The 24595-nt window shown below is 44.0% G+C and overlaps 1 protein-coding gene and 1 non-coding gene across 2 annotated transcripts in view; one reads left to right on the top strand and one right to left on the bottom strand.

Moving 5' to 3' along the window:
* Nucleotides 1–4492: 4492 nt before the first annotated feature.
* The window catches only part of LOC142590471 (uncharacterized), a 216368-nt gene continuing 196265 nt past the window's right edge, over nucleotides 4493–24595 (bottom strand). Inside the window, exons 5-13 of the mRNA XM_075702616.1 lie at nucleotides 21186–21298; nucleotides 20833–21088; nucleotides 20530–20597; nucleotides 19565–19636; nucleotides 17386–17454; nucleotides 16093–16227; nucleotides 12886–12951; nucleotides 7119–7338; nucleotides 4493–4620 (exon numbers count right to left, since the gene is read on the bottom strand). Of these exons, the coding sequence (XP_075558731.1) occupies nucleotides 4511–4620; nucleotides 7119–7338; nucleotides 12886–12951; nucleotides 16093–16227; nucleotides 17386–17454; nucleotides 19565–19636; nucleotides 20530–20597; nucleotides 20833–21088; nucleotides 21186–21298 (1109 nt within the window). The 3' untranslated portion in view covers nucleotides 4493–4510. The remainder of the gene's footprint in view (nucleotides 4621–7118; nucleotides 7339–12885; nucleotides 12952–16092; nucleotides 16228–17385; nucleotides 17455–19564; nucleotides 19637–20529; nucleotides 20598–20832; nucleotides 21089–21185; nucleotides 21299–24595) is intronic.
* On the top strand, nucleotides 9384–9458 carry TRNAS-GGA (transfer RNA serine (anticodon GGA)). The gene has a single exon. It is a non-coding gene; the product is annotated as a tRNA-Ser (tRNA).

Here is a 24595-nt window from a genome sequence, read left to right on the forward strand (position 1 = left end):
ACCGATTTCCCCCGGGGGGCTCAGTCCGGGGGTGCAGTCTACGTGAAGCCGAGGCCAAAGGGGTGTGTTGCCTCCGCCGGGGGGCCTTAAAGGTCCGAACACCCAGCATCGGCTCAACCCCCAGGATCCCCTTTTCCCCGGACACGGCTAAGCCACGCATGGTTAAACGCGGGAGGGTCCAACCCTCGTGTGTTCGGGTACGTGGTGTCGCAACACACCAAACGCCTGCTGATCGACGCAGACGCCCCTGCGGGGGCAAAACAACTTCAGCACAATCTTTCAGTGTTTGCCATGTGTATTGCGAAAGAAAATAAAGTTTTCTTGTTTGTAGTTGTCAAAATGGATAAAGCGTCATTGTTTTTGTGATTACTGTGGCAAACAACCAGTGGCGTAGCAACAGAGGGGGCCGGGGGGCTGTGGGCCCCGGGTGCAAGGGGCCAGTGGTGGGGGGGGGGTGTCATATACGTCTGAAGACACCCTTTCCGCCGGCTACACCCGGGGGGGGGTGACAGAAGACCTACGGGCCCCGGGTGCCAGACGACCTAGCTACGCCACTGCAAACAACCCAGCTTTGAAAACTTTGTGCAAACACGCGTCAATACCACTGAGGGTGTAAAAATTACATGTCAGGGCTAGACATTATAATTGCATTTGAAAATAATGTGATAAAATCGGTAGAATCGTAAAGCAGGATTATTGCAGTACATTCTGTGAACAGAAAGCAAAACAGTGCAACTGGCGATGTTCCCTGGAAGCTTTGTTGTGCAATGGCTACCCTGTTGACAGTGAACTTGAAGACATTGTGGTGGAATTTCTTTTGTGAGCATCATGCAAGGGTTCTCCCAATGACAGGAGATTCAATTCAATGGAAGGGCAATTGAGTTGCTCACTACTATTTCATTTCTCTAAGGAAAGAGGCTTGACTTTTCACCTCAGCAAAGGTGGATGATCTTGTAGCACATTGTAACAAAAGTGCTGCAGAAGAATAACTATCTGCTGGGACAAACTAGCCGTACAGCAGCGGTCCAGTCGGCTACTGCAGTCTGCAAACACTGTGCAAAAACCTCAAGCCGCTACAGGCGAGAGAATCAAAACGACTGTGCAGCCAGCAGTCACTTCAATATGCCTACAGGTCGACTGAAATTCTAGCTCGCGTGCACCACAGGTGCCCAGTGCATGCGGCTCATTACCCGATGACATTGTTAAGAGTTCGGTTTAGCGGAGGCAAGGAATACATGTTTTGACAGCTTGAGAACCAAGAGTCGACTGGCTTTAATCAAGAGTAAAAGTAGGTTTGCCTGATTGGCTGCACGCTTGGTTCCAAGAAACAGAAGGGGGCAATGACACCAACATCAAGGCATACTGGATTTCTGGAGCAAGGGGCAATGACGCCCATGGTGAGGCACAGCTTAGTGGCGGACGGTCGCTACATGGGCTCCCCCACTAGAATGCCGCAGGCTTAGGTTTGAATGGCGGAAGGAATGAAGAGTTAATGTTCAAGATATGCTGGTTTCATGCGGTCGCACGACACTGTCTCTTTTTTGCTGCAAACGTCAATCTTCAAGGTTTTCTTTGAACGCAAAACCACGCAAAAGCAGCCTTCAAATGAAGGAATCAATGGTGGCTAGATAGAGTCGCACCACAAGAAGACGTGTGGTTGAGTCCACTGTCGCGAAACTTCACACAGGCTGCCCGCGTGCGCTACATTATGGTGTAGGTCGAAGCTCGTTGAGCCAGGAATGTATCCTCTGTAAGTGCTGGGCGGTCGCTGCCGGAGTGCCTTGCTCGGTGTCAAAAAACTGGCCTGGAATGCGGATTGCTAACCCATAGAAATAGAACCAGTGGTGTAGCCAGAAATTTCGTTCAGGGGGGGGCTCATATTGCAGCTCGGCCTCCTCCTTAAGAGGAAGCTTTAGCTGGGGTGCTGCTATTTAAATACATGTAGAAGGGTAATTCGTTTTTCCTCGCAACAACTGCACCAAATTTGACGATGTTTGTTGAATTTAAAAGAAAAAGCTTAAATTCTAGTGACTGTTGGTTTCGAATTTTTCATTTAGGCGTTCAATTCTTTATTAAAGATTTTCAGAAAACGGAACTATCAAGTTTAAAACTCAGTAATTCAACAATGAAAAATGATAGCACAATTCTGTGAATTGCATCTAATAGTACATCTACAGCGGACAAAATAGATATGTTAAACATGAATCTAAAGGAAATTAGTACTATGGAAATACGACTTTTGAAGACCCCTTGTACGCAACGTAACCAATTCACGCAAGATACAAATTGACACACGAAATTTGTCCGCATTGACTTTCCTAATAGTTACCGTTTATAGAACCGAGATATCTGTTCTTGGTACATAGCTATTATTTTGTAAACGTCGTGCTTCTATTTTTTTCGAAATTTCAAATTTTTCCAAATATTTTATACAAAATTCAGGCCGTAAATCGAAATTTCGTTTCCAACAGACACTATAATTTACCTTCTCTCTCAAATGCAACAAACTTCATTAAAAGCGATTAGCAGGATTATCTCAGAAAAACGTTTGTGCATTTTACATGTATTTTGAATAGGCCGCGTCGGATTGGGCCCCCAGCTAAAGCTTCCTCTTAAACAATTTGTCGAGGGATCAAATACATGAATAATAACTGCATTACCATTGTCAAAAATGGTGTAAACGAATTCTTGAACGCTACGCACTGTCCAAACAAGTAAAATGTGTATTTTTTCATAAAAGAATATTTTCGTATGTGCCAAAACTTATGCCCAAACTAACTGATATCAATGCTTCCATGTTTTTGTCAATTTAATAAGAAAACATCACACGAACTTTAGAACTATATCAGTTCGAAACCAGGAAAGCAGCGCATGCCGCTGATACGAAAAATGAAAAGGGCATGAAATGAACAAGTTGAGGACAAAGATGTTAATGAACCTTGTTTGCATTCTTGTACATATGCAATGGCCAGTGAAAAATCTCCACGGCGCTGTTATTTGTTCCAATGTATTACGCAGGAGCAGCTGTCACCGGTCATGAATCGTAATTGCACCGAAATTATAGTTGCAACAGAGAGCACGTATAAAAAGCAGGAGTTCTGCAAGCTATACGAGGGCGAGTCAAATGAATGTGAGCCAATGCGAACATATGACAAACGGGGTACTTTATTTAAAGGTAGTCTCCATGAGCATTTAGACATTTGTCCCATTGACTAACGAGTCGCGCGATTCCCGTCTCATGAAACTCCTTAGGTTGCTGCTTCAAAAAGTCTGTAACTGACTCTTTCACGTCATCGTCCAGCACGAATCTAGTTTCGTTGAGCTGTTTTTCGGTTGCCCTAAAATGTGGAAGTCGCAATGGGAAAGGTCTGAGCTGTATGACAGATGTTGCAGGATTTCCCACTTGAACTTTGCCACTGTTGTATTAACCACATCAGCAACGTGGGGACGGGTATTGTCGTGGAACAAGATGACCCAATTCGTCCATTGTTCACATAGTTTGTTCTCGATTGCGACACGCAGTGGTTCCGGCGTTTCACAATATCGGAAACAATTGATAGTCCCTCAAGATTGAGCAAATTATATCAGTAATGGCCCCTGACGATGGAAAAATAGTCAACAACACTTTTCGGTCGAAAATGACGGCCTTTGCGTTCTTTGGCCATGGTAAATTTGAATGTTTGCCCTGTAAGCTTTGCAGTCGTGTTTCAGACTCGTAGTAGTGGCACCATGGTTCGTCCCCGATCACAATAGCAAACAAGAAATCATCATCCTCATTGTGATACCGGATTACATTAGTCAAAGCAGCACCAAACTTCTCAGTCTTCTGGCAGTGGATCAAAATCTTGGGCATCAATTGCGCACACAAGAGCCGATAACCGAGGTGCTCATGAATTATGGCGTGAACCGAGCCGTGACTGATTTTCACACGCTCTGCCAGTTCGTCGATGCTTGGCCTCCATTCTTGTCTCATGAGCTCATCAACCTTTGAAATTGTGCGGGATGTGATTGCACGATGTCATATACCCTATTGAAAAAATATGTATGATAATTGAACGAGAACTTCTCTACGCTATTATTGCTTCGTAGACTCAACGACATCGTATGTCACATGTGTACGAGTGGACATCGTCACTGAACGAGATTCTCGTATGGCTACAGTAAGCGAGATCGTTCTCGTGTGGGTATGTTAAACGAGGCATAGCTATGCTTGACGATATAGTTCTCGCATGGCTACGCTCAACGATATCGTTCTCGTTTGTGTATGCTACATGAAAATGTTCTCGTTCAGCTATGCAAAAGACGCTATTCTTATTTAGCTACATTGTACAAGTGTTCTCATTTGGGTTGAACGAGTTCTTTTGTTCATGCAATATTTCTGATGAAGTTGCACACAGTAACATCGTCTGCCAACATTGCAGCGAGTGAATTTCAATCGCACGTGAGTCGGGCAATGAGCCAGCTCTGAGACAAAGAGGACACTTTTTAGGGCACGCAGCACAAACCATCTTTATTTCGCATCACGCAGCATGGTGGCCAGGTGCTTGTTAAGGTCCTTGAGCCTCCTTGCCTCTGTGTCCACAGCGCTCGGATGTTTCGCCACAAAGTGCTCGTATGACTCTGCACAAAAAATGCAAACAAAGCATGCCCTGTTACATTCCACAAGCCATTGAAACTGACATGCACAGTAGGTGGCTCCACTGCATAACTGATTGGGCTAGTTCTGGCACGATATTGAGTGTAAAGCATGAACATCTCACAGAGAAACCGCAAAACTAGAACACGGAGGCTTATGAGTTTTTTACCAACGTAAATTGATATTTCAACATTAACCACAGCAGTTGAAAGCAAGCGCTCGTCCTCGCATTGTCTTGTTCCCATCTCTGTGAAATGTTCGTGTTTTACAAACAATATAAATGGCTGCAGAATTGCAATAAAAGACCACAGAAATAGTCTAATACATTTCCACACATATTTTACATTAAATTATCAAGTACCGTATTTACCCGCGTATAACCCGCCCCTGCGTATAACCCGCACCCCTAACTTTGAACTCGGCGGAAAAAAAAAAAAAAAACTCGCGTATAACCCGCAACGTCTACCTGAAAAAAAAAAAAAATGAGCGCTAGAAAGATGAAACTCACACTCAGTGATCATTTCGTTTTCAGAACATTTATTCAAACGACCGCCACCACGTCACTGGTTATCCGATTCTTAATCGTCGCCGCTCTCACTACTGCCATCCGAGGCTTCATCGCCACTCTCAAAGACGTAGTCGTCCTCGGAACCATCCAGACTATTACTGATCGCACATTTTTTAAAGCTTTTGCGCACCAAATCGGCCGGTATCGCTTTCCACGCATCCACGATCCACTGGCACAGCAATGGAATGTCAGGCCTTCGCACGCGTCCCGTCGGTGTGAGGGCGTAAATGCCGTCGGCCATCCACTGGGCATACAGCCGCTTCACGTGTGCCTTGAACGGCTTGTTCAGGCACACGTCGAGTGGCTGTAGCATGGACGTCATGCCGCCAGGTATTATGACGAGGTCGGTGCTGGTCTCGGCAAGGCGAGCCTTCACCGCATCAGTGCAGTGGCCTCTGAAGGAATCTAGTACGAGCATCGACCGGCGTGCCAGCAAGGCACCTGGTCTTCGCTCCCAGATTACTCGAAGCCAGTCACCGACTAGGCCACTGTTCATCCACGAATTTTCTTCCGCACGCACAACGATTCCTGGGGGCAGTGGAATGCTAGGTAGCGTCTTGCGTTTGAAAATCACATACGGGCGCAGTTTCGTGCCGTCAGCCAAAGCGCATAGCATGACTGTGCAGCGCAGCTTGGCATTTCCGCCGGTCAGCACGCTGACTGATTTGGAGCCCTTTTTTTCCATGGTCGTGTCCATCGGCATCTCAAAGTACACAGGTGTTTGATCAGCATTTCCCACCTGAGACAGCAAATAGCTGTGCTCCTTCCGAAGTGCGATCACATATCGTTGAAAGTTCAACAACTTTTCCTCGTAGGCTTCAGGAAGCCGCTGGCACATGGTTGTTCGCCGCCGCATAGAAAATCCATGTCTTCGCATGAAGCGCTGAAGCCATCCACGGCTTGCACGAAACTCACGTGGAATGTTCAATTCCCGGGCCAACTTCAGTGCTTCCATTTGCGCCATCTCAGTCGAAACAGCGTGGCCACGACTTCTCTGCTCCTCAATGAACTTCGCAAGCTGCGTCTCGAGGTGGGGGTACGCGCCAGTCTTCGGACCCCGAAACGCTCGCCTGTTCCGGTTCGTTGCTTCGAGACTCTCTTTTTTCTTCCTCCAGTCGCGAATGCACGACTCGTCGACGTCATGCTGTCTTGCAGCAGCTCTGTTGCCGATTTCTTCGGCAGCGGCTATAATCTTTAGCTTCTCTTTCGCTGTGAAACACTGCCGTCGAGTCGCACTCATGATGCCAAAACAAAGCAGGCAAACAGTGCAAACTGGGGTAAGTACACTAAACAGCGCCTAACGCGAGGCTCAACAATGCTGGCCTTTCGTTGGCCCTTCATCGGCTTGACAAGCGTCGATGACGATGGGGATGGCGGACTACACGGGGAGACCGCCGCACATTGCGGTGAAGCCGACCCCCCCCCCCCTCCCAAGGAAAAAATTCGCAGATAACCCGCACCCCCACTTTTTAAACGCGTTTTTTCACATTTTGGTGCGGGTTATACGCGAATAAATACGGTATATACCAGCTCATGCAAGTGACTACACAAATTACACAGCTTTTCGCTACCGCACCGCGGAATATGCAGATGGAAAACACTGCATAGATGCCAGTGCAGAACTATTAATAGGAAAGATTAATGCACCTATAATACCACTATAGAAACTAAGCGATAGTTTTTGTTAGCGAGAGCGCATCACTAAATATGCACATACAGCTATGCATGCCCCTGATGTGTAGATGTAAACTATGTCGGCCCATATAAGAAGATCACCTCAATACAACCCCATCTTACTGACAGCCCATTATATTCGTGCAGAAATAGCACCATGTGATAGGCATTGCTCCTTTAACTTCAAAATACTTCGCAATCGTTATGAAAACATGAGCTAGCAGGAAAGGGTCTACTTACTTCGAACTGCACCAAGTTTTTCTGGTGTTAATGCTGGCTTTGCCTCGCCACCTTCCTTCAGTTTGCGCATACATATTTTGCCCGTGACACTCCTGCCGACCAATTCATGTGGCTGCCACAGGCATCGGGCAACCTCCCTGGCAAATGTGCTGTCTGTCTTTGCTTGATTGACCCACGTCCACTTGTTGGCACAGATAAATAAGCCATTTCCAATGTGAACCTACGAAAGATAAAAATTGCAAGAGATTAATTACTCAAATACAAAAGAGCATATGTACTCTCAGAAAAAGTCTCTGTTCTTGAAATAATTGATAAAAAAGGTAACAGTTATTAAGGAAAAGTAGGTTGCCAAACACAGTGATGGCACTCAAGGATAAAACCAAGATATATGCAAAAGGTTCAAAGTTTACGCCCTGACTGTAGGAAGCCCTAGTCGATGAAGCTTCACTGATAATGGCCCAGGGACAACAATTCTACCTCGGAGGATTCACCACATTTAATCCCACAGTCAGCGACAAGCACCTTTTGTACGGGATATACTAGTTTTTATTTAGACTTGAGAAAAAGTCTAGGGAAGCAGATGGGAAGAGTAGAAAACCACAGTAAAACTTATTGCACGCTTAAGGAGCTGCTTTGTCCCAGAGCTAGCAATCTTACCCTTGAGGCTGAAAACAGTTCTTGCAGTACCCCAGTGAGCTCAAATTACACATGCGGTGAAAGAAGGGGGGTAATACAGTAAAACCTCATTCATTCAAATTTCACAGGACTGGAACTAAATTCTGAATTAACCAAATGTTGAATTGTTAAGGGTATGAAAAGAAAAAAACAAATGTTCACACCAACACACTTTTATACTGAACCAATCCGCAAATCCTGTTTCTACTTCACATATAAGCAGTGCAGGAGCTGCAGATGTCATTTCGCGACTGATCATACTGCTCGGAGCGGCAAGGGCCTTGAGGAAGTACTTTCTTTGCAGTGCAGTCATAGCACAAGACTTGGCCGCATCTTTGTCGGAGGCATGCTATTCACTACCACATGTCCATCCCGATAATTTTTTCACTACTGAGCTGGCTGTAACAGATTGTACAACAATCTCAATGTAACTGGCTGATTGGATGCAAGCCTGGCCACAGTACAATCACTATCCTCGATAGCCACCATGTTTGTGAGACTGCATGCATTGCACCAAGTCACAATGAAACTACTACTTGTCACAACAGCTGCGAACGAAACCGTGGTCATGATCATCACGACTACAGAGGGCAATTATGCAGTTCTGAAGGCAGGTGGCCAATGCAGTGTCGTGCAAGGCAGCTAGCAAATGCGAGAATAAAGACACAACAAGGCATGACACATTTTGGCATCCCTGTACAATTTCCCCCAATGACAAGGCAATGTTGACTTGCTGTGTCATTTCAGTTGGACACTGGCACTGCTTTTGCTCTTTTGCATTGCACAATAGTCGCACACCTTGCTCAGAGCCCGAGTCATTAGGCAATACCTAATGTCACGTGCAGTGCTGAACTAATTGAATAAAAGTACTCATCCTCTGGAGGAAAAAAGAAATGTCTTACAATGCAGAAAGGATGACAGGACAGAAAGGGCACTGGTCTTCAACTGGTTTCATGGCATTGAAAAAAAAAGCTCTTAAATGTTACACAATAGCATAAGCAACTGTTCAACACATGGTACTTTCACCAAACCACATTCCACGCACATGTAGGATACAACCGTTAGCATGGGTTTTTCTTTATTGGGTAGCGCAACAGATGCAGGACTTAAACTATTATCAGATATCTTTTATGCAATGAGCTTCCTGCAACATTCTGCATTACTCTATTATTTTTTCTCTCCTAGAACGTATGCTGCCAGTTCCTTATGGTATAGTGACAAGGGCACAATGTAAACGCACCTGTCTACTAAGTACTTAATATGAACAGCTTCTATTACACCACATGTGAGCTGCTGTCCGGCCCTGCCCCGATACTGCACTGGTCAAAAAAATGTGCAACCACACTTTCTACAATGGCACGCTACTGACTAACTGCCAAATTTCTTTACATTGTTATGCTCCCGTAGCCAATCATTAAGGCATCATCCTGTTTGTCCTACATAGAGAATCTAAAGCACTGTAGGTGTAATTGCCCGATGATGCACGAGGCACAATCAACAAACTTATTTTCACGCCTTTTTTCGCAGTGGAGTTTGGCATCATCATTTGGGTTAGTCATCCATTCGACTTCGCCCTGCCATCTGCTAGCCGCCAGGTTAGCTCAGATGGTAGAGCGGCTGCCCCGGAAAGGCAGTGGTCCCGGGTTCGAGTCCCGGACCAGGACAAATTGTTTTTTTAACTGCGAGGCTTTTCTTTTTATTAAACACATAAGTTATCACACAACTCAAAAAAGATTGGCCAGCGATTGAATGTACAACTAGTATTCTCTGCACCTAACAAGCTAGCAAGGCTATGCTGGATGACTAACCCGAATGCTGTTGCCAAACACCACTGCGTCATCTGCCACTTACACCTGCAATGCTTTAGATCTTATGTAGGACAAACAGGATGATGCCTGAATGATTGGCTACGGGAGCATAATAACAGTGTAAAGAAATTTGGCAGTGAGTCACTGGCCCAATATTGTAGAAAGTGTGGTTGCACATTTGTTTGACCAGTGCAGTATCGTGGGCAGAGCCAGACAACAGCTGACATGCGAGGTAATAGAAGCTGTTCATACTCGGTACTTAGCAGACAGGTGCGTCAGCACTACGTCCCTGTCACCATCCCATAAAGAACTTGCTTAATTAAAAAGTGATGTTTGCGTGCTGTCATTTACAGGATGTCACACCATTGTGGACGTGTGGAGAGCCCATAAAAGGACATCTTCCTTTCCAAAATAAGCAGTTGGAAGTTAGCACCATATGTGGTAGTCATTTATCTGTCCCTGCATTTTAACCGATATTGAGGCTCCCAGTACGAGACCAACTAGCCTGAATCAAGGCCTTGGCACACTACTTAGTAAACATGGTAAGAACTCCTGAGCTGCCTTATCATACTACAGTAATACCGTGTCAACTCAAACTCTCATATCTAAAAAAAAATCGGCTGTGTAAATTTTTCAAGGCATCGAACTATTTTTGGACCAAATAGCGAATACCTCAAAATCTTCACTAAGAGTGGAACAAGAACTCTGCCGCAGGACTGTTAAACAAGCTTCGCGCAAGACTGCTGCACCTACCACAAAGTGGACACTTTCCTAGGATGTGAACTCAGAACCTAGTGGCATAACAACTTTGTCAAGCAACCATGTAGCACATCATGTGATGGGAGAGACATGCGCAGAGGCAGGCCCGGCAAAATAGCATGCTTGACACAGTTCGTTGTGTTCACTTTGTGCAATGCATGCGATTTACCATCAGAGGTCCGATTTCCGTTTCACTTTTATTCTACACAATACTCGCGGCACTGAATTTTAGTCTATACAGCATAGAATAAAAACACATGTGCAGCATGCGTTTCGGTATGCCCTGCTTGCATATAGCGCATACTTGTGAATGCTCACGTCGCTTTCTGTGGCAGGGTTCCCTGTAAGTCTATGCTACGTGTGTTGCATAGTAGAAAGCGACATGAGCATTTACAAGTGTGTGCTATGCAACCAGGATGTACCGGGGATAGGTGAATTTACTGACACCGAAATCGCTGGGATGGCTACAAACGGACGGAGCGGTGAAGGCAATGATAATGAAAGACCTAAAAAGGTGCCGACATCTGCTGAAACAAGAAACGTGCTTCACTTGCTGTGAAATAAAGTTAAATGCAGCGTCGGGAACGATCAGCTCGTGCGATGTGTGAAGCGGCTCGAGGACGCTTTTCTAGGTCCAGGAGCTACCACGAAGCAGACCAGCCCTACACACTTTTCACGCACAGAATAAGACTGCAGTGCCACAAAATGGAGCTGATTGATATCTCTGGCATGTTTTTATTTATTTCTTTGAAACCTTTATGTTTAGCTGTTGTTGAAAAGCTTGTCAGTAGCAGTAAATTTTTTAAAACGAACTCAACTTTTCACTGCAATTTCCACGACTGATTATCTGGAAAATTCACTTGTCTCAAAATTTTTTCCACATTTTACTACTTTCAGTTAACAAGGTATTATTGTACATAAGTACTCTCATAAACCATTGCTCATAGACGATTGATGTCGACTTTTCCTGCTCACACAGCAATGCACCACTGCTAGCAGAGCATTCATTTTAATAGACGAATAAAACAATTGTAGGAGTGGTACATTCCCAGAAATACGAATTTTAGTGGAATAATGACAATCTTTATATGCACTGCGAATGAACTTGAAATACTAGCACGTCAGCACCTGTTATTTTTTCAGAACACTGCTGTACTGGCTGCTTTGACAACTGCATACACTAAGCTCCACAGTTAGTACCGAGTAAAGTACTCGGCACATATTCTCGTTTATAATGACATAAACTACAGTCGAACCCGGCTATATCGAACTCGCAAAAAAACGCCTATCAGTTCGATATAGAGCATAATTCGATATAAGCCTGCTGAATAATTGGATGTCATAAAAGCACATACCAATTATAAAATCACTTTATTGATTAAACTAGCTTAGTTTCATACGAAATAGTCCTGCATTTTCTTCTGCTTTGGCAATTTCGCTGCCTGCAACGCATGCACTTTTCCACATTAATGAGTCGGAGCAGCTGAGGCCGCAACTTTCCGCATTCACGCAGAAGCACCGGACTAGTGCGAGCGCACCAATCACTTCGGAGGGTGTGGGCCAAGGACCGTCGTTGCTTTCCTCATTGTGCCCACTTTCACTTGTGCTCGGTACGATGTTGGCAATGTAGTCTTCGTTTTCAGGCTCTCCCGTGGTCGCGACACATCATTTGCGCTCACAAACTCATCCACCGTTGATTCGTCAACAGCTTCCGGAAATTCTGACAATTCGCTCCAAACTTCGGCAACACTGGCAACGGCTCCATCGCATTCATCAGAATTTACGGTCATCACCGAGCACGCGGAAGTCGGCACGGCTGAAGCAATTTCAGATTAACTACTCGTACACGGCCGTGCGTACGGGTCGGGCGCCACGGGCACCGGGTAGCGAGTTTGGACGCTTTAACCCTAATCTCTCCCCCTTATTCTTCAAGATCATGCCGAGAGTGCTCCTCGGAATCTTGTGCTCTGCAGGGACATCTGACTTCTCACCGCGTTCGACACGATTTATGATTGCGAGCTTCACGACGAAAGGCAAATTCTTTCGCTTCATCACGGCAACACTGTGAGAGAAGGCCTACAAGGCGCACGCAAAAACAGCGAGACAAGTCGCACTTCCGCCATCTTGCACGACGAGGGCACAAGAGCATCTGATTGGCTGTCTGAGCAAGCGCTGTGCGCGGGCCAGGATCATTTTTTGCAGGGGGGGTGCCGACGGCTCGTCTGAGGCAGCGCGGTCGGGCGCGGTCATGGTAGGGAGAGCGGTTGGATGGAGCCGCGCAGCCGGATTTTCTCCGCCACCGCGAGGGAAACCCAACTTCCGGGGGCACTTTGCGCCGCTTGACGTTCTATATATCGGGTGTCGCTGCTATTTTTGTTCGATGTAAGCGTAATTTTTGCTATATATACTCATTGTAACTATGTCGTGTCCAGAAATTGTTCTATATATAGAATAATTCAATGTAAACGGGTTCAATATAGTTGGGTTCGACTGTAGTTTGATTCAGATAAGCAAACACAGCTTGCCTTTCCACCAACTGGTGTGAAGAGTGGAGCTTCCACACCCTGCTCTGCAGGTACTGGGACTGGCCCCTGAAATAAAAGCAGCACACCTATGTGGTTAGCCAACCTACCTTTCCTAGTTTTTCTGTTTTACACAAAAAATATGAAACCTGACATTAGAAAGAATACCCTACAGAAGACTGCATACAATAAGCATGCATAATCAGTGAATGTGATTATACCTCATTTCCACATTGCTTGTGCATCAAGCACGTGCTATAAGACTAGCCAGCATCGCCACAGGCAAAAAGAAAACTACAAACTACGTAAGCAGAACCTATCTGGAGATACATTAAAAGTTTTCTTTTTTTTATAAATGGTTCTTCAATGCTATAAACACAAATTTTCCCACGCCAAACAAGTTCATTAGTGTAGCATTCAATTAACACAGAGTCAAACCTCAGGATAGCAAAAGCCTGAGACAATATTCTGGCCACAATGAAATAAGGTTTTCAGCTGTTGGAGAATTGTGAAACAATCCCCAAGCTTTGTTTTGATTTTTGAGGGCTTTCCTAGATTCGTCATTCCACCATGGGTTGCGACGATTCTTTGCCAGTCCGTTAAATTGTTTAATACATTTTGTTGCAGCATCAATAACACAATCATTTAGGTATGCCACAGCATCATCTATGTTAAAATCAGAATTGTCATCACCGCCTAAATATGCGAGTTCTCGAAAAAGTTCCCAGTTTGCTGATTCGAGGTTCCATCAAGGAAAATGCGGACAGCATGCATCTGGTTTTGTTACCTTTAATGTAATTGGGAAGTAGTCACTCCCATAGGGGTTCTTCAGAACAGACCACTCGAGGTACGGAAATAGTGAGCTCGAAACTATGCTCAAGTCTATGGACGAGTATATTTTATGTGTAACAATGTAGTATGTTGGTTCTTTTTTGTTCAATAAGCATGCACCTGAAGAAAACAAAATTTTCTATCAGGCGCCCACACGCATCCGCACGTGTTGCCCCACATGGGCCTATGTGCATTTAGATCACCACGACTATATATGGTGGAGGAAGTTGATCGATCAAGCTGTGAAACTCTGCTTTAGTAAGTTGACAGGAAGGGGAGACGTACATGAAACTAACCGTGATTAGGTGACCAAATAGCACAGCTCGTAATGCAATTGCCTCGAGGAGGGTTCAGAGATTTATTTGCAGACATTCAACGCCCTTATAGACTATTACGGCTACACGCCCAGAGAAGGTGAGTGCATCATCACGGTCTTTGCGGAAAGTGGCATATTGCCTTAGAAAGTTGGTCTGCATTAATTTTAGGTGTGTTTCTTGTACACACGGCACCTTTGGAGTGAATTTGCGGAGGAGTTCTTTAACATCGTCAAGGTTGTGAAGAAGTCCGCTCACGTTCCATTGTAATATTTGCGTACCCATATGGGAACGAGGTTAGTGCTGTGTGTCTAGCAAGAAAAGTTAGGTTACAGGGCCCTTTGCCGGTCCCATAATGCGATGTTTCTCTGTTATGGAACGGTCAAGATTCTCGCCGCTCCTAAGGCGCTGGTGGTGCCGTTTGACTAAGTGTTGTGTCCATCGCCTCCTGCGAGGCGCTGGACACCGGCTCTTGAGAGCGATTTGTTTGTCGAGAAAGCCTCTTCTCAAGTGATGAGGCCTTTGAGGCCACCAGCCCAGAGGTCGATGGCCCCTTCATCTCGGACGGTGGAACAGCGCCAGCTGCAATCGCCCAGGGGGCAGGTGACGGCACTGCCGGCTCACTGTGTATGGGCCAGACAGCCGCTGGAGGCAGATGTGGCACTGCCTCGACGCGCCACTTTGGCAAGAGGGATACATGCCTGCGTGCCTCTTTAAACGAAATATGCTCTTTGATTTTGATTGCCATTATCTCTTTTCCTTTTTTCCAAGACGGGCAGGACCGTGAGTACGCAGGGTGCTCCCCTTCACAATTCAGTGTGCAGTGTTCGCGCATGACTCGGACGGATGTTCATGGTCGCTGCCATTTGGCACAGGTTATTCAGCCATAGCAGTTCTGGGAACTGTGGCCGAACCTTTGACATTTAAAGCATCGGAGGAAATTTGGTAAATATGGCCTGACCCTGATCTTCACATAGCCTGCCTCGATTGTTTCAGGCAGAACACCTGAGCCAAATGTAAGAATAAGATGCTTAGTCTGTATTTCTTTACCATCGCACCTCATCTTGATTCTTTTTACACTGATCACATTCTGGTCACCCCAGCCTTCAAGTAGTTCAGCCTCTGTCAGATCAATCAGGTCACTATCATGGTGCGATGCGGCGTCACATTCACTGGAACGTCACCAAAAGACAAGATTCGGCAGCCTTTCATATTGATTTTTATCTCGGAGTTCTAAAAGGAGATCTCCACTTGGAAGTTTGGAAAGTTTATAGCCTTGACCAAGAACATCGGTTATTGATTTCGACACCAGAAAAGGAGATCATTCTCACTGACATTGCGGTTTTCTCGGAATGTATGACATGGAATTTGGGAAAGTTTTCACTATGTTGGCCATAGAAGCTAAATACTTCTTCGGTGCGCCCTCGTTTATGAGGGCGATCAGCAAGTGGGGGAAAAGAACATGCCATAAATATATGCAGAAATTCGGCAGCACCGCCAACCACCCACCTCCATATGGAGCCCAACAAGGGGATGCTGCAAGACCGTGAAAAAACACGTCCTGCAGGCGCCAGCTGTACGACACTACTATAACCAAATTTGTTATAACCAAGGTTGGCTATCCCACACAAAGTTAACCCTTGCTGTCTGGAAAAAGTGGAAGTAAAAGGAAGCCAAGAGGAAACAGGGAAGATCGAAAGCAAGAGAAAGACGAAGATTAGAGAGGAGGATAGGAAAGGGCAACTACCGATTTCTCCCGGGTGGGTCAGTCTGGGGTTGCAGTCTACGTGAAGCAGAGGCCAAAGAGGTGCGTACTGTGCCTTCCGAGCAGGAGGCAGACAGCTCTATCCGCATAGCACGATTCTCATAATGAGTTGGCACAAACTAGTATACAAAGTACGATTCGAAAATTCAAGCAGACCAACTGCAAGTGCATTCATGGCAATATTAGTTCTTCAGTATGACACAATGTTTAACAAGAGGAAATAAACACTTCGTTAGGCTTTGTCTAGCAAGCATAGCGGCTTAGCAGGTGCAAATTATCAGGATAAATCTATACACTCACATGGGTGGAAGGCACATGGTTGGCTACCTGGCTGCCTGCCACCTCTTCTCGAGGCCCAAGGACGCAGCTGGGCTTTGCCGACTCGCAATGAGCTGGCAGTGCCCCATCCATTGGGGCAGTGCCGAGATCCAAATCCTGAACACAAATAGCAAGTTGATAGCACATCATAGCAACGAGTACCTCAAGGGTGTACAATGGATGCAGGTTAGAGAACAAATACAACTGAGCAATACAGTGTGGCAGCCCATGCAGAACACCAAAAAATAATTATGCAGATCCAAGACACACTGGAGTCAACGTGAAGCAAAGTCTTAGTGACATGCTTAATGAAGTGCTATAAAAGTAAAGGTGCATATAATAGTGTTTACTTTCACCCTGTGGGACCTGTAATTTTAATTATGCAATGTTTATGTTTGTTCACCATAAACATATGTGCGCAAGTGTCTCATGCAATTTCTTTTTCTTTATGCACTACACTGCTCACAGGTTATGCCATATTGCAAATGCCAAACAAAGCAGATGCAGATACACATTGTCAGATGTCTACTGCATGCAGCGATGCAACAATGACAAAAGCAACATCATGATGTTTGTATGGCACACATCTAGCTAAATTTAATAATTCTGTACACCCTTGGGTCACAGTGGCACATGCCGAATGCCTAAACCCAAGGTGCACGCCACTGGATATAACATGTTATTCCATTAAGAGGTCAGTGTGATTTAAAAATACCTTCAAGTCATCATTATACCCACATGTTAAATAGCAACTTTCTTTTTATCCAGAATATAGCATGCTAACTGGCATTAGTGAGTCTGAGAGCGTACAGAGCTATGTCAGCCCAAGCGCTGGAGCCTGCAATCTTTGCACATAAACCTTCGTATGCATATCGACAATCATACCTACAAAGATACCACAGCAGCAGCAACCATGCCAAACACAGGCTTAGGAAAAGGGGAGATAGAAAAATATAGGAAAAAAGCTTAGCTTCAAGAAAAAAGTGCTCGCAATCCAAAACAGCTAAAGACAATGTTCACTAGGTCATCTTATTCTGCTAAACATTAACAAGACAGTGCTTTCGCCCACTCACTTCAGCATCCGCTCTCTTAGATAAAGTGGCGAAAGCAACAATATCATTTATAGTCCCGTGGCTGCTACATTAGGCTTGCAAAGTACAAACTAAATGCGTACAAATCTGTCTTCGTTCTGGCTGTTCAGATTTCCAGATCTTAATTTTTCACAGCCCCATGCAAAACACACTAGCTGGGCTTTCATGTATTGTGTATACATACCTCATACAGCGTGGTAGACTCTTGTTGCTGATCAATTGCCATTCGGGAGTTTTCCTGAATGAAATTATCCTGAAATCCAAGAATCAACCACATTGAAATTACCACCACACATCAATTCTTTAAATGTGTAGGCCACAGACTTATCAGCATTAGCACATGAACTATAAAGAAGCTATGCAAAGTGTCTAAGAGCAATGGCAAAGTTCTTTTTGAGCCCTTTTCTGAAATTAAACAGGGCCTAACCTGCCACCTTCCTTGCCAATGGCTCAAAACACATAGATCTGGACCGAGAAGCAAGAAGCATGCTTGTCAGCTATTACTTGAACATATGTCTGGCCTAGAAAAAACGATTGCTTGGGAGCAGAATGTAGGAATGATGCAGCACAACAGGAAAGAGAAACATCAAACACTGATTGTTCATTTGGTTGCTGCATGGGGACAACCTGAAGTGTGTGCATTCTTCAGTCTAAATTCAAAGCAAGCTTACCCAATATTTGAAGCTTTAAACCACGTAAAAATTTGTGTCACACTACATGGTGCTCTTCAGCTGAATGCATAAGGTTATCTTACTGGCGGAAATACTACGGCCCATGTGTTGCCTCATGTGTGACAACTATGCAACACTGCAGAGCACTACATGCTATCACTACTGTTGAGAACTAGTAAAGCCCCAGAAACTTGTTGTGAATTATTATACTATTGCATATTGCTGCGCTGGAAGAAAAACACCAGCTTTTTCATTTGTATAGGTCAAAATGTTCACAAGTATACCAACTCGTACTTGCTCCACGCTCATTTCACAGGCATAGGAGGGTGCTAGTGAGTAACGATAGGTGCAAGGATGTGTGTATGAATGGGAGTGTTAACAAGCTTGAGGGGACGTATGAATAACAGCGAGTGATGATAAACACGACTATGAATGAAATTTGGTGGCAGCGAGTTTCAGTGAATGCGAGTATAATAGGTGGCTGTCCACAAGTGCGAGTGAATGTAATGTGAGTGAATGGTTGTGGATACAAGAATTATCATGACTGGGTACCATTAAGCGTCAATGCAAGCAACTGCAAATGCCACATGATACTGTATACCATTTTGTATTGCACTATGCGGGAATAGATTTTCTTTCTTTCATGAGTGCAAGTGCCAATGACTGCGAGTGAGTGCATAGCCTCCAAATATATAGGCGAGCAAGTATGAGCTAGTATCTGCTTTTTCTGCCTATGGCTGTTTAATGCAAAGGAGATATAATAACCTGGCCTTTGGACGTGAATCCCATAGATTATGAGAAAAGCCATGTAAAGGGCTCCAGATACTTTTTTAAAACCTCAGGTTCGTCAATGTACACATAAATCGATGCATGAGCTGCTTTGAATTCTGGCTTCATTGGATTGTGGCTCACAACACTGATAATTATTTCTTTTTACTTTGTGCTCTGTGGTAGGACGTCGCAGTGGCTGAACCACAGTGGTGGGTATAACTTTAGCTAAATTTGAAACGGAAGTAACAGCTAGTGCTACAGGCACTTTCCTGTGTCGTATATTTTTTCTCCCTTGTTGTTAGTGCTGTTATGTTTATTTGACAACGAATGCCAATTCACTCAATTTGCCACTCTGCTAATTATACTGCTACTGCATTGAAACATAACCCTTAATGAAAGTTTACACATTATTTCTTGCACTGCAAAATACATTTTCATTTCGGAAAACAATTGTAATGATCTTGTCGCTGAGAAATCTACACTGCAGACATATTAGCAGGATTCCATGCATTGCACAATAATGCTACCTAGTGCTCACCAGTGATACAGAAGCTAGACTGTACACAAGCAGGAATGTGCAAAGAAGCAAAGAAAAGCTTATCCACAGTAACTAGTATATAGCCATAAGTACAGTATTACGTGCACTAACATGCACGAAATGTGCATAGCGCATAACAAAGCCGTACATATGCAAACTAGAAATGCTGTTGAGTAACACACACTCCCCATTCCTTGGTTTGATTACCTTAAATTATAATTCAGCATAAAATATACGACACCAAAGCTCAATACCATCAAGTTTACACTAGCATTTCGTGGTAAGTTAGATTTGTTTTAAAGCTGACTACATAAATAATGAGCAATGCATAATGCATAGTCATTTCTAACAAATAAATATACCAATGCCAATGAAGTTCTCACCTCACATGGCTTCATGGGAGCTTTCCGCACTGTTTGCTGCAAATCATTGTGGCAAACATTTGCAGCACAAGCCTAAAGGGCAATTGAACAGTACAGTTATCAGAAGTCCATTTACATTTTCTCCAATAGGCACTGGTAAAAGAGTAAGGCCATTAAGGCTTGTAGGGTTTTGTTTTTGACACAACAAAGCTTTACTGCAAATTAAAAGGTTTAGCTGCTTTAGACTAATTGCTGTAGCTATTAGATTACCACGTGCTTAGAGATATGCATTGATAATTGTGCAGTTAAATGCATGGAGGAAGGAAAGACATAGGAGGGAGCATTACGTCAGGCAGCCAGCCTTGGCAAGCGAACGCTCCATGAAGCCACAGTGGTGGCCCAACATGTGACCTCTTTGGTCGAGACCTGCTAAGACATTTGGTTCCCAGTAGCTATGCCAATATTTATTCGGTGCACGCTTGTTCAGCTGCCTTGCCGTGGCTCTGCCTGCAGAGTGGGAACACTAAAACCAGCCGCAAACTTAGGCATGCGACCACAGGTTGGGTCACCAGGTTGGCTTCAATCGAGTTGCGGTACGCTCCCACCTATCTTTTTCCTTCCTCCATGGTTAAAGGTAAACAGGCTAAAGTTTTGCAAAATGTGAGATCAGTGCATGAGCAATACAGAAGTGTCATTTATTAGTTGTTTATTAGGATGCAGCTAGACTCGTGTACTCAGATCGACAAATATTATTTTGCTGCTGCTTAGATGAGAAATTCTATATCAAGTACTATGGGTGCAAATCATGTCAGCTGCCAAAGAAATGTCATGATAGAAGTGTGATTGCGGCAGCAAAAGGTTAATCTAGATCATCAAGTAACCAAATTTATAAATCTGTCCATGGGAAACAGTGCCTGACTTGATTTGACATTTCAATATCATGAAATTTTGCTCCCCATAAAATATCAACATGCCACATTACATACCTGTGAAGGCAGCCTTGCCGCACGAACTTCTTTTCTTAGTGCCTCAATTATGGAGGCCTCCATGGAATCTGCATGGTGCACATTTACATAAACACAATCATAATTGTCACATAAATGTCCACACATAGCACAATCAATTCCACTGACTAGCATTAATCTAAAACCTTAGCTTGCATGCTGAGGCATTTTACTACGCCATTCATGCACAGGACTGACAGCACACTTGTGAGGCGACACAGAATACTGCAAAAACAAATTTCTAAACAAAGTGACACAGTCATTTAAAAATAAATTATTGCTCACTCATCCTCTCCTCGAGTAAGCTGTGGAGTTTCTGGTTTTGCTGCCGCTCTTCAATCCGCTGCTGCTCGGATATTCTTAATTTATTTTTGAGCCCTGCAATTTCATTTTCCGCTTTCTTCAGCATCTTCCGGGGCACCAACTCGTCTTCACTGCTGGAGTCCGTATCTCCAGCAGCAGATTTTTTCTGAAGGATCTTCTGCATTCTTGATTTTTTAGTACTTTCTAGTCGGTGCCGCTTTTCCTTTGTTGGTACATCCTAGTAATAATGTAAATGGCAAGAGGAAAATGAAGTTGCATGATATTTGTTTCGGCAAACTTTGCAATTGTTAAAGCATTATTATCATTATTATTACCTTGAGGGCTGGCTTCTGCTTGTGGCAATATCTCTCACTTGATTGTTCAAACACGTCCATAGGAACAGGCTTGTGCTGCTTTGACATCCTGGAAATCAAATCAGCTTTGCCACCTGAAGGATAATGTAAACAAAATGCTGATTACAATAAAATATGGCATTTGTGATGGTCATCGCAGTTACCAATTAAAAAGCAATAATAATGACACATGTAGAGACATTAGGCGCTAAATATAACTGAGGGATTCTACAAGACATACAGAAAAGGAAAAGTAACTGTTTTTTTTTTGCTGTGAATGCTAAAACAAAATGCGATGCAGGAAGATAAAACACTCAATCTGTGCACATTTCATAGGTATGCTTGATTGTGGCGTGAAATACATTTCATGAAAAGGGACAGAGAAAGGACGATAGTGAAGCGGCCAACAGGGGTGGATGTTTTCTGAAGCTGAGTATTGGACTGCAGTTATCATGTGACTATTGTAGATACATCCCCAGACACCATAATAGATGCTCAAGCTATGTCAGAGTGTATTTATTCTGTGTCCCCCATTATGTAAAGTTTTACTCTTGATACATGGGGATGCTCTAATTTAAACCTTGTTAGAGACACACGTTAAGCGGATGAAAGTATTGGAGATGTGATAATTTACATGTGCATTGACAAGCTTACTCAAAGCTTTCTTTCAACAATACTCTTACATGAAACAATTATTTTTTCTAGGTCACCTGCTTGAATCATTTGTGTGCAGAGCTGCAAACCTCTATGGGACTCGCTTCATGACTTTTAATGTCCACCAGCTTCGCCATCTGACGTCAAGCGTGGAGCATCTGGGTCCCCTTTGGACAAACTCGGCGTTTCCCTTCGAAACAGGGAATGGGAAGCTGACAAAGATGGTAAAGGCAGCAAAAGGAGCTCCGACACAAATACTGGAGAGAGTCACTCTGGAAGGAGAGCTGGAGCTTGCGCTGCATTTGCTTTCTCTTCCGCATGATGTGGTGAGGTTTTGCGAAGGACTGCTTGGCAATGTTCCTATTAAGAAAGTGACTCGAATTGATAATGTATGCTTATTTGGAGCACCAGTTACAGCTATGTCGTCCGAGCGGGAACTGCAATCTGTGCAAAATTTCTTGGACACAACATCTGCTGTAATTGAGGAATATTCCAGAATGAGCTTTGAAGGCACAATTATACACAGCCAGCAGTATAGAAAAGCAAAGAAAAGTGACTGTTCTGTCGTTGCAAGCCATGATGGGAAATTTTTTATAGTTTCCCATATATTTCATGTAATTGACGGCATTTCTGGCGTGGTTCTCTTGCTTTGTCAGAAACTGGGAATTGGTGAAAATGCTGATGGTTTTCCTCCTCACATCAGAGTGTTTTTTGTCACCTGTTGACACTTGTGTTGTTTTAAAGCCTGCTTCTGTTGCAATGCCGGCTTTGTTTATAGACTTTGAGGCTGAAAGCAAGCAGTATGTATGTGCATTGCCCAACATTGTAGAACGGTATTGAACTGAAGTACAAAAACAAAAGTCTCTGCGTCACTGTATTTACAGAAATCTAACTAGCACATTTTTTCTGAGAAACTGCGTTCAAAAATAACCTGAACTTATATAAAACAAAAGCTGCGTATATGGCCACCAGCGTTTGCGGCATTGTGGAAAGCTCGGTATCTGCAAGAACGCTCGCTGCCGCATACTTTGACAAGTCAGATGCAGAGTTGCATATAATCTGAATTAACTTCTGGGGTGTTACGTGCCAAAACTATGATCTCATTATGAGGTGCGCTGTAGTGAGGGACTCTGGATTAATTTTTACCACTCGGGTATAATCAACGTGCCCCGAATATGCGGCACATGGGCGTGTTTGCATTCCACCCTATCAAAATGTGGCTGCTGCAACCTCGTGCTTAGCAGCACAGCACCACAGCCCTTGAAAGTCAGTATTCTCTCTAAAAGTGATTGCTTCAGATTACCACCCCTGTGTGCTTAGTATCTGTGGCCAATAAAGGCCAAACTTTAATGACAATGCATCACTTTCATTACGAAAGCTCATATATAAAAAAAAATTCCCTTTGGTGAAGGTAACTTCTACATGTCTCGTATTCTGATCCTGAACGTTTAGGGCATGCTACATTTTTCTATTATAAATCTGGCGAGTTGCATTCATACGTAATTTTATTTTGTTACTTTAATCTCGTGAAAATTAAGTGGGTTAGAATCCCATAAGTACAGTGTCAGTATGGGTCTGCGCTTTCGAAGTTTATCTTGGAACAAATTCACATCTTTTGTTTATTCCACAATGAAGTTATAGTTGCTCATTCTGGCATGCACTATTTATTTGACTGAATGAACATACTCTGATGGGAGCCATGGCGTACGTAGCACCGATGTCTTCCACTGACTTTTTTCTCTGCCTACACTGGCTGGCCTTGTTTGTTTAATTTAATCTTTTTTCTACATTCCATGGGTGTACCACTAAGTTGCCTGTCAATATGGTGATCTACTGTAGTAGTTGAGATGGTGACACGCATTACTCACTGCTTTCCAGGTCCACTTGCATAAACAGTAGGACATTTTTTAGTTCGGTGTCTGACGAAGGTGCTGGTGAAAGTGACTCGCAGGCTTTTGCAGAAAGACTATTACACAAGTGTACCCTCATAGTGTGACTTGTCTTCCCTCGTGTGAAGCTGACAATTTTGTCGTAAGTAGAGCCTGCTGGACGATATCAATGAGCATAGCTGAATACATTAGAGTTGGTACACATAGAGTGCCAAGGCAATGGATGTGTAGCTACACGGCGTCATACAATCATTGCAGACCACGTGTGTCATTGTATGACTTCTCATTCTAACGATGTCAAAGTGCCGTCAGTGGTCCTGAATAATCTTTGCTCAATCTCCAAATCTTTCCTTCAACAGTGAGGTGGCATGCATACAGCATGTTTCAAGTGCGTGCAAACAAGAGACTGCTGCTGCGACATCACCAGCCAGAAAACACTTTAGGTAGTCAAATTTGGCGGAACATGTCAAATCAGTTGAGGTGAATAGTTGGGTCAAATTGTTCTCAGAAGCCTGTCCACTCATTGATGTCCCCTTGAATGTGGACATATGTAGAGGTAGCAATCGAGGTCCTACGAATCTGGCTGTTGTCTCGTTTCTAGGCAATATGACTGCCTTGTGCGCTTGAAGTTTGTGATTGTATGCTTTGTGCTCATTTTATATAGGTGATTTGGCAATGAAGCTCGGCAAGCATGCTGGTTCCTTCATTGCTGTGTTCTACTGTGGCTGTATACTGCTCTTTGAGCTGTTTGGTCGGAGTAAATTCCTCAAACTGGGCTTTACTCTGCGAAAGCAGAGACGAGCTTGCATTACTAAATGTTTGGCAATGTCGATGTTAGGAGAATGAAGC

This window comes from Dermacentor variabilis, chromosome 8 (assembly GCF_050947875.1).
Source record: "Dermacentor variabilis isolate Ectoservices chromosome 8, ASM5094787v1, whole genome shotgun sequence".
Classification (NCBI taxonomy): domain Eukaryota; kingdom Metazoa; phylum Arthropoda; class Arachnida; order Ixodida; family Ixodidae; genus Dermacentor; species Dermacentor variabilis.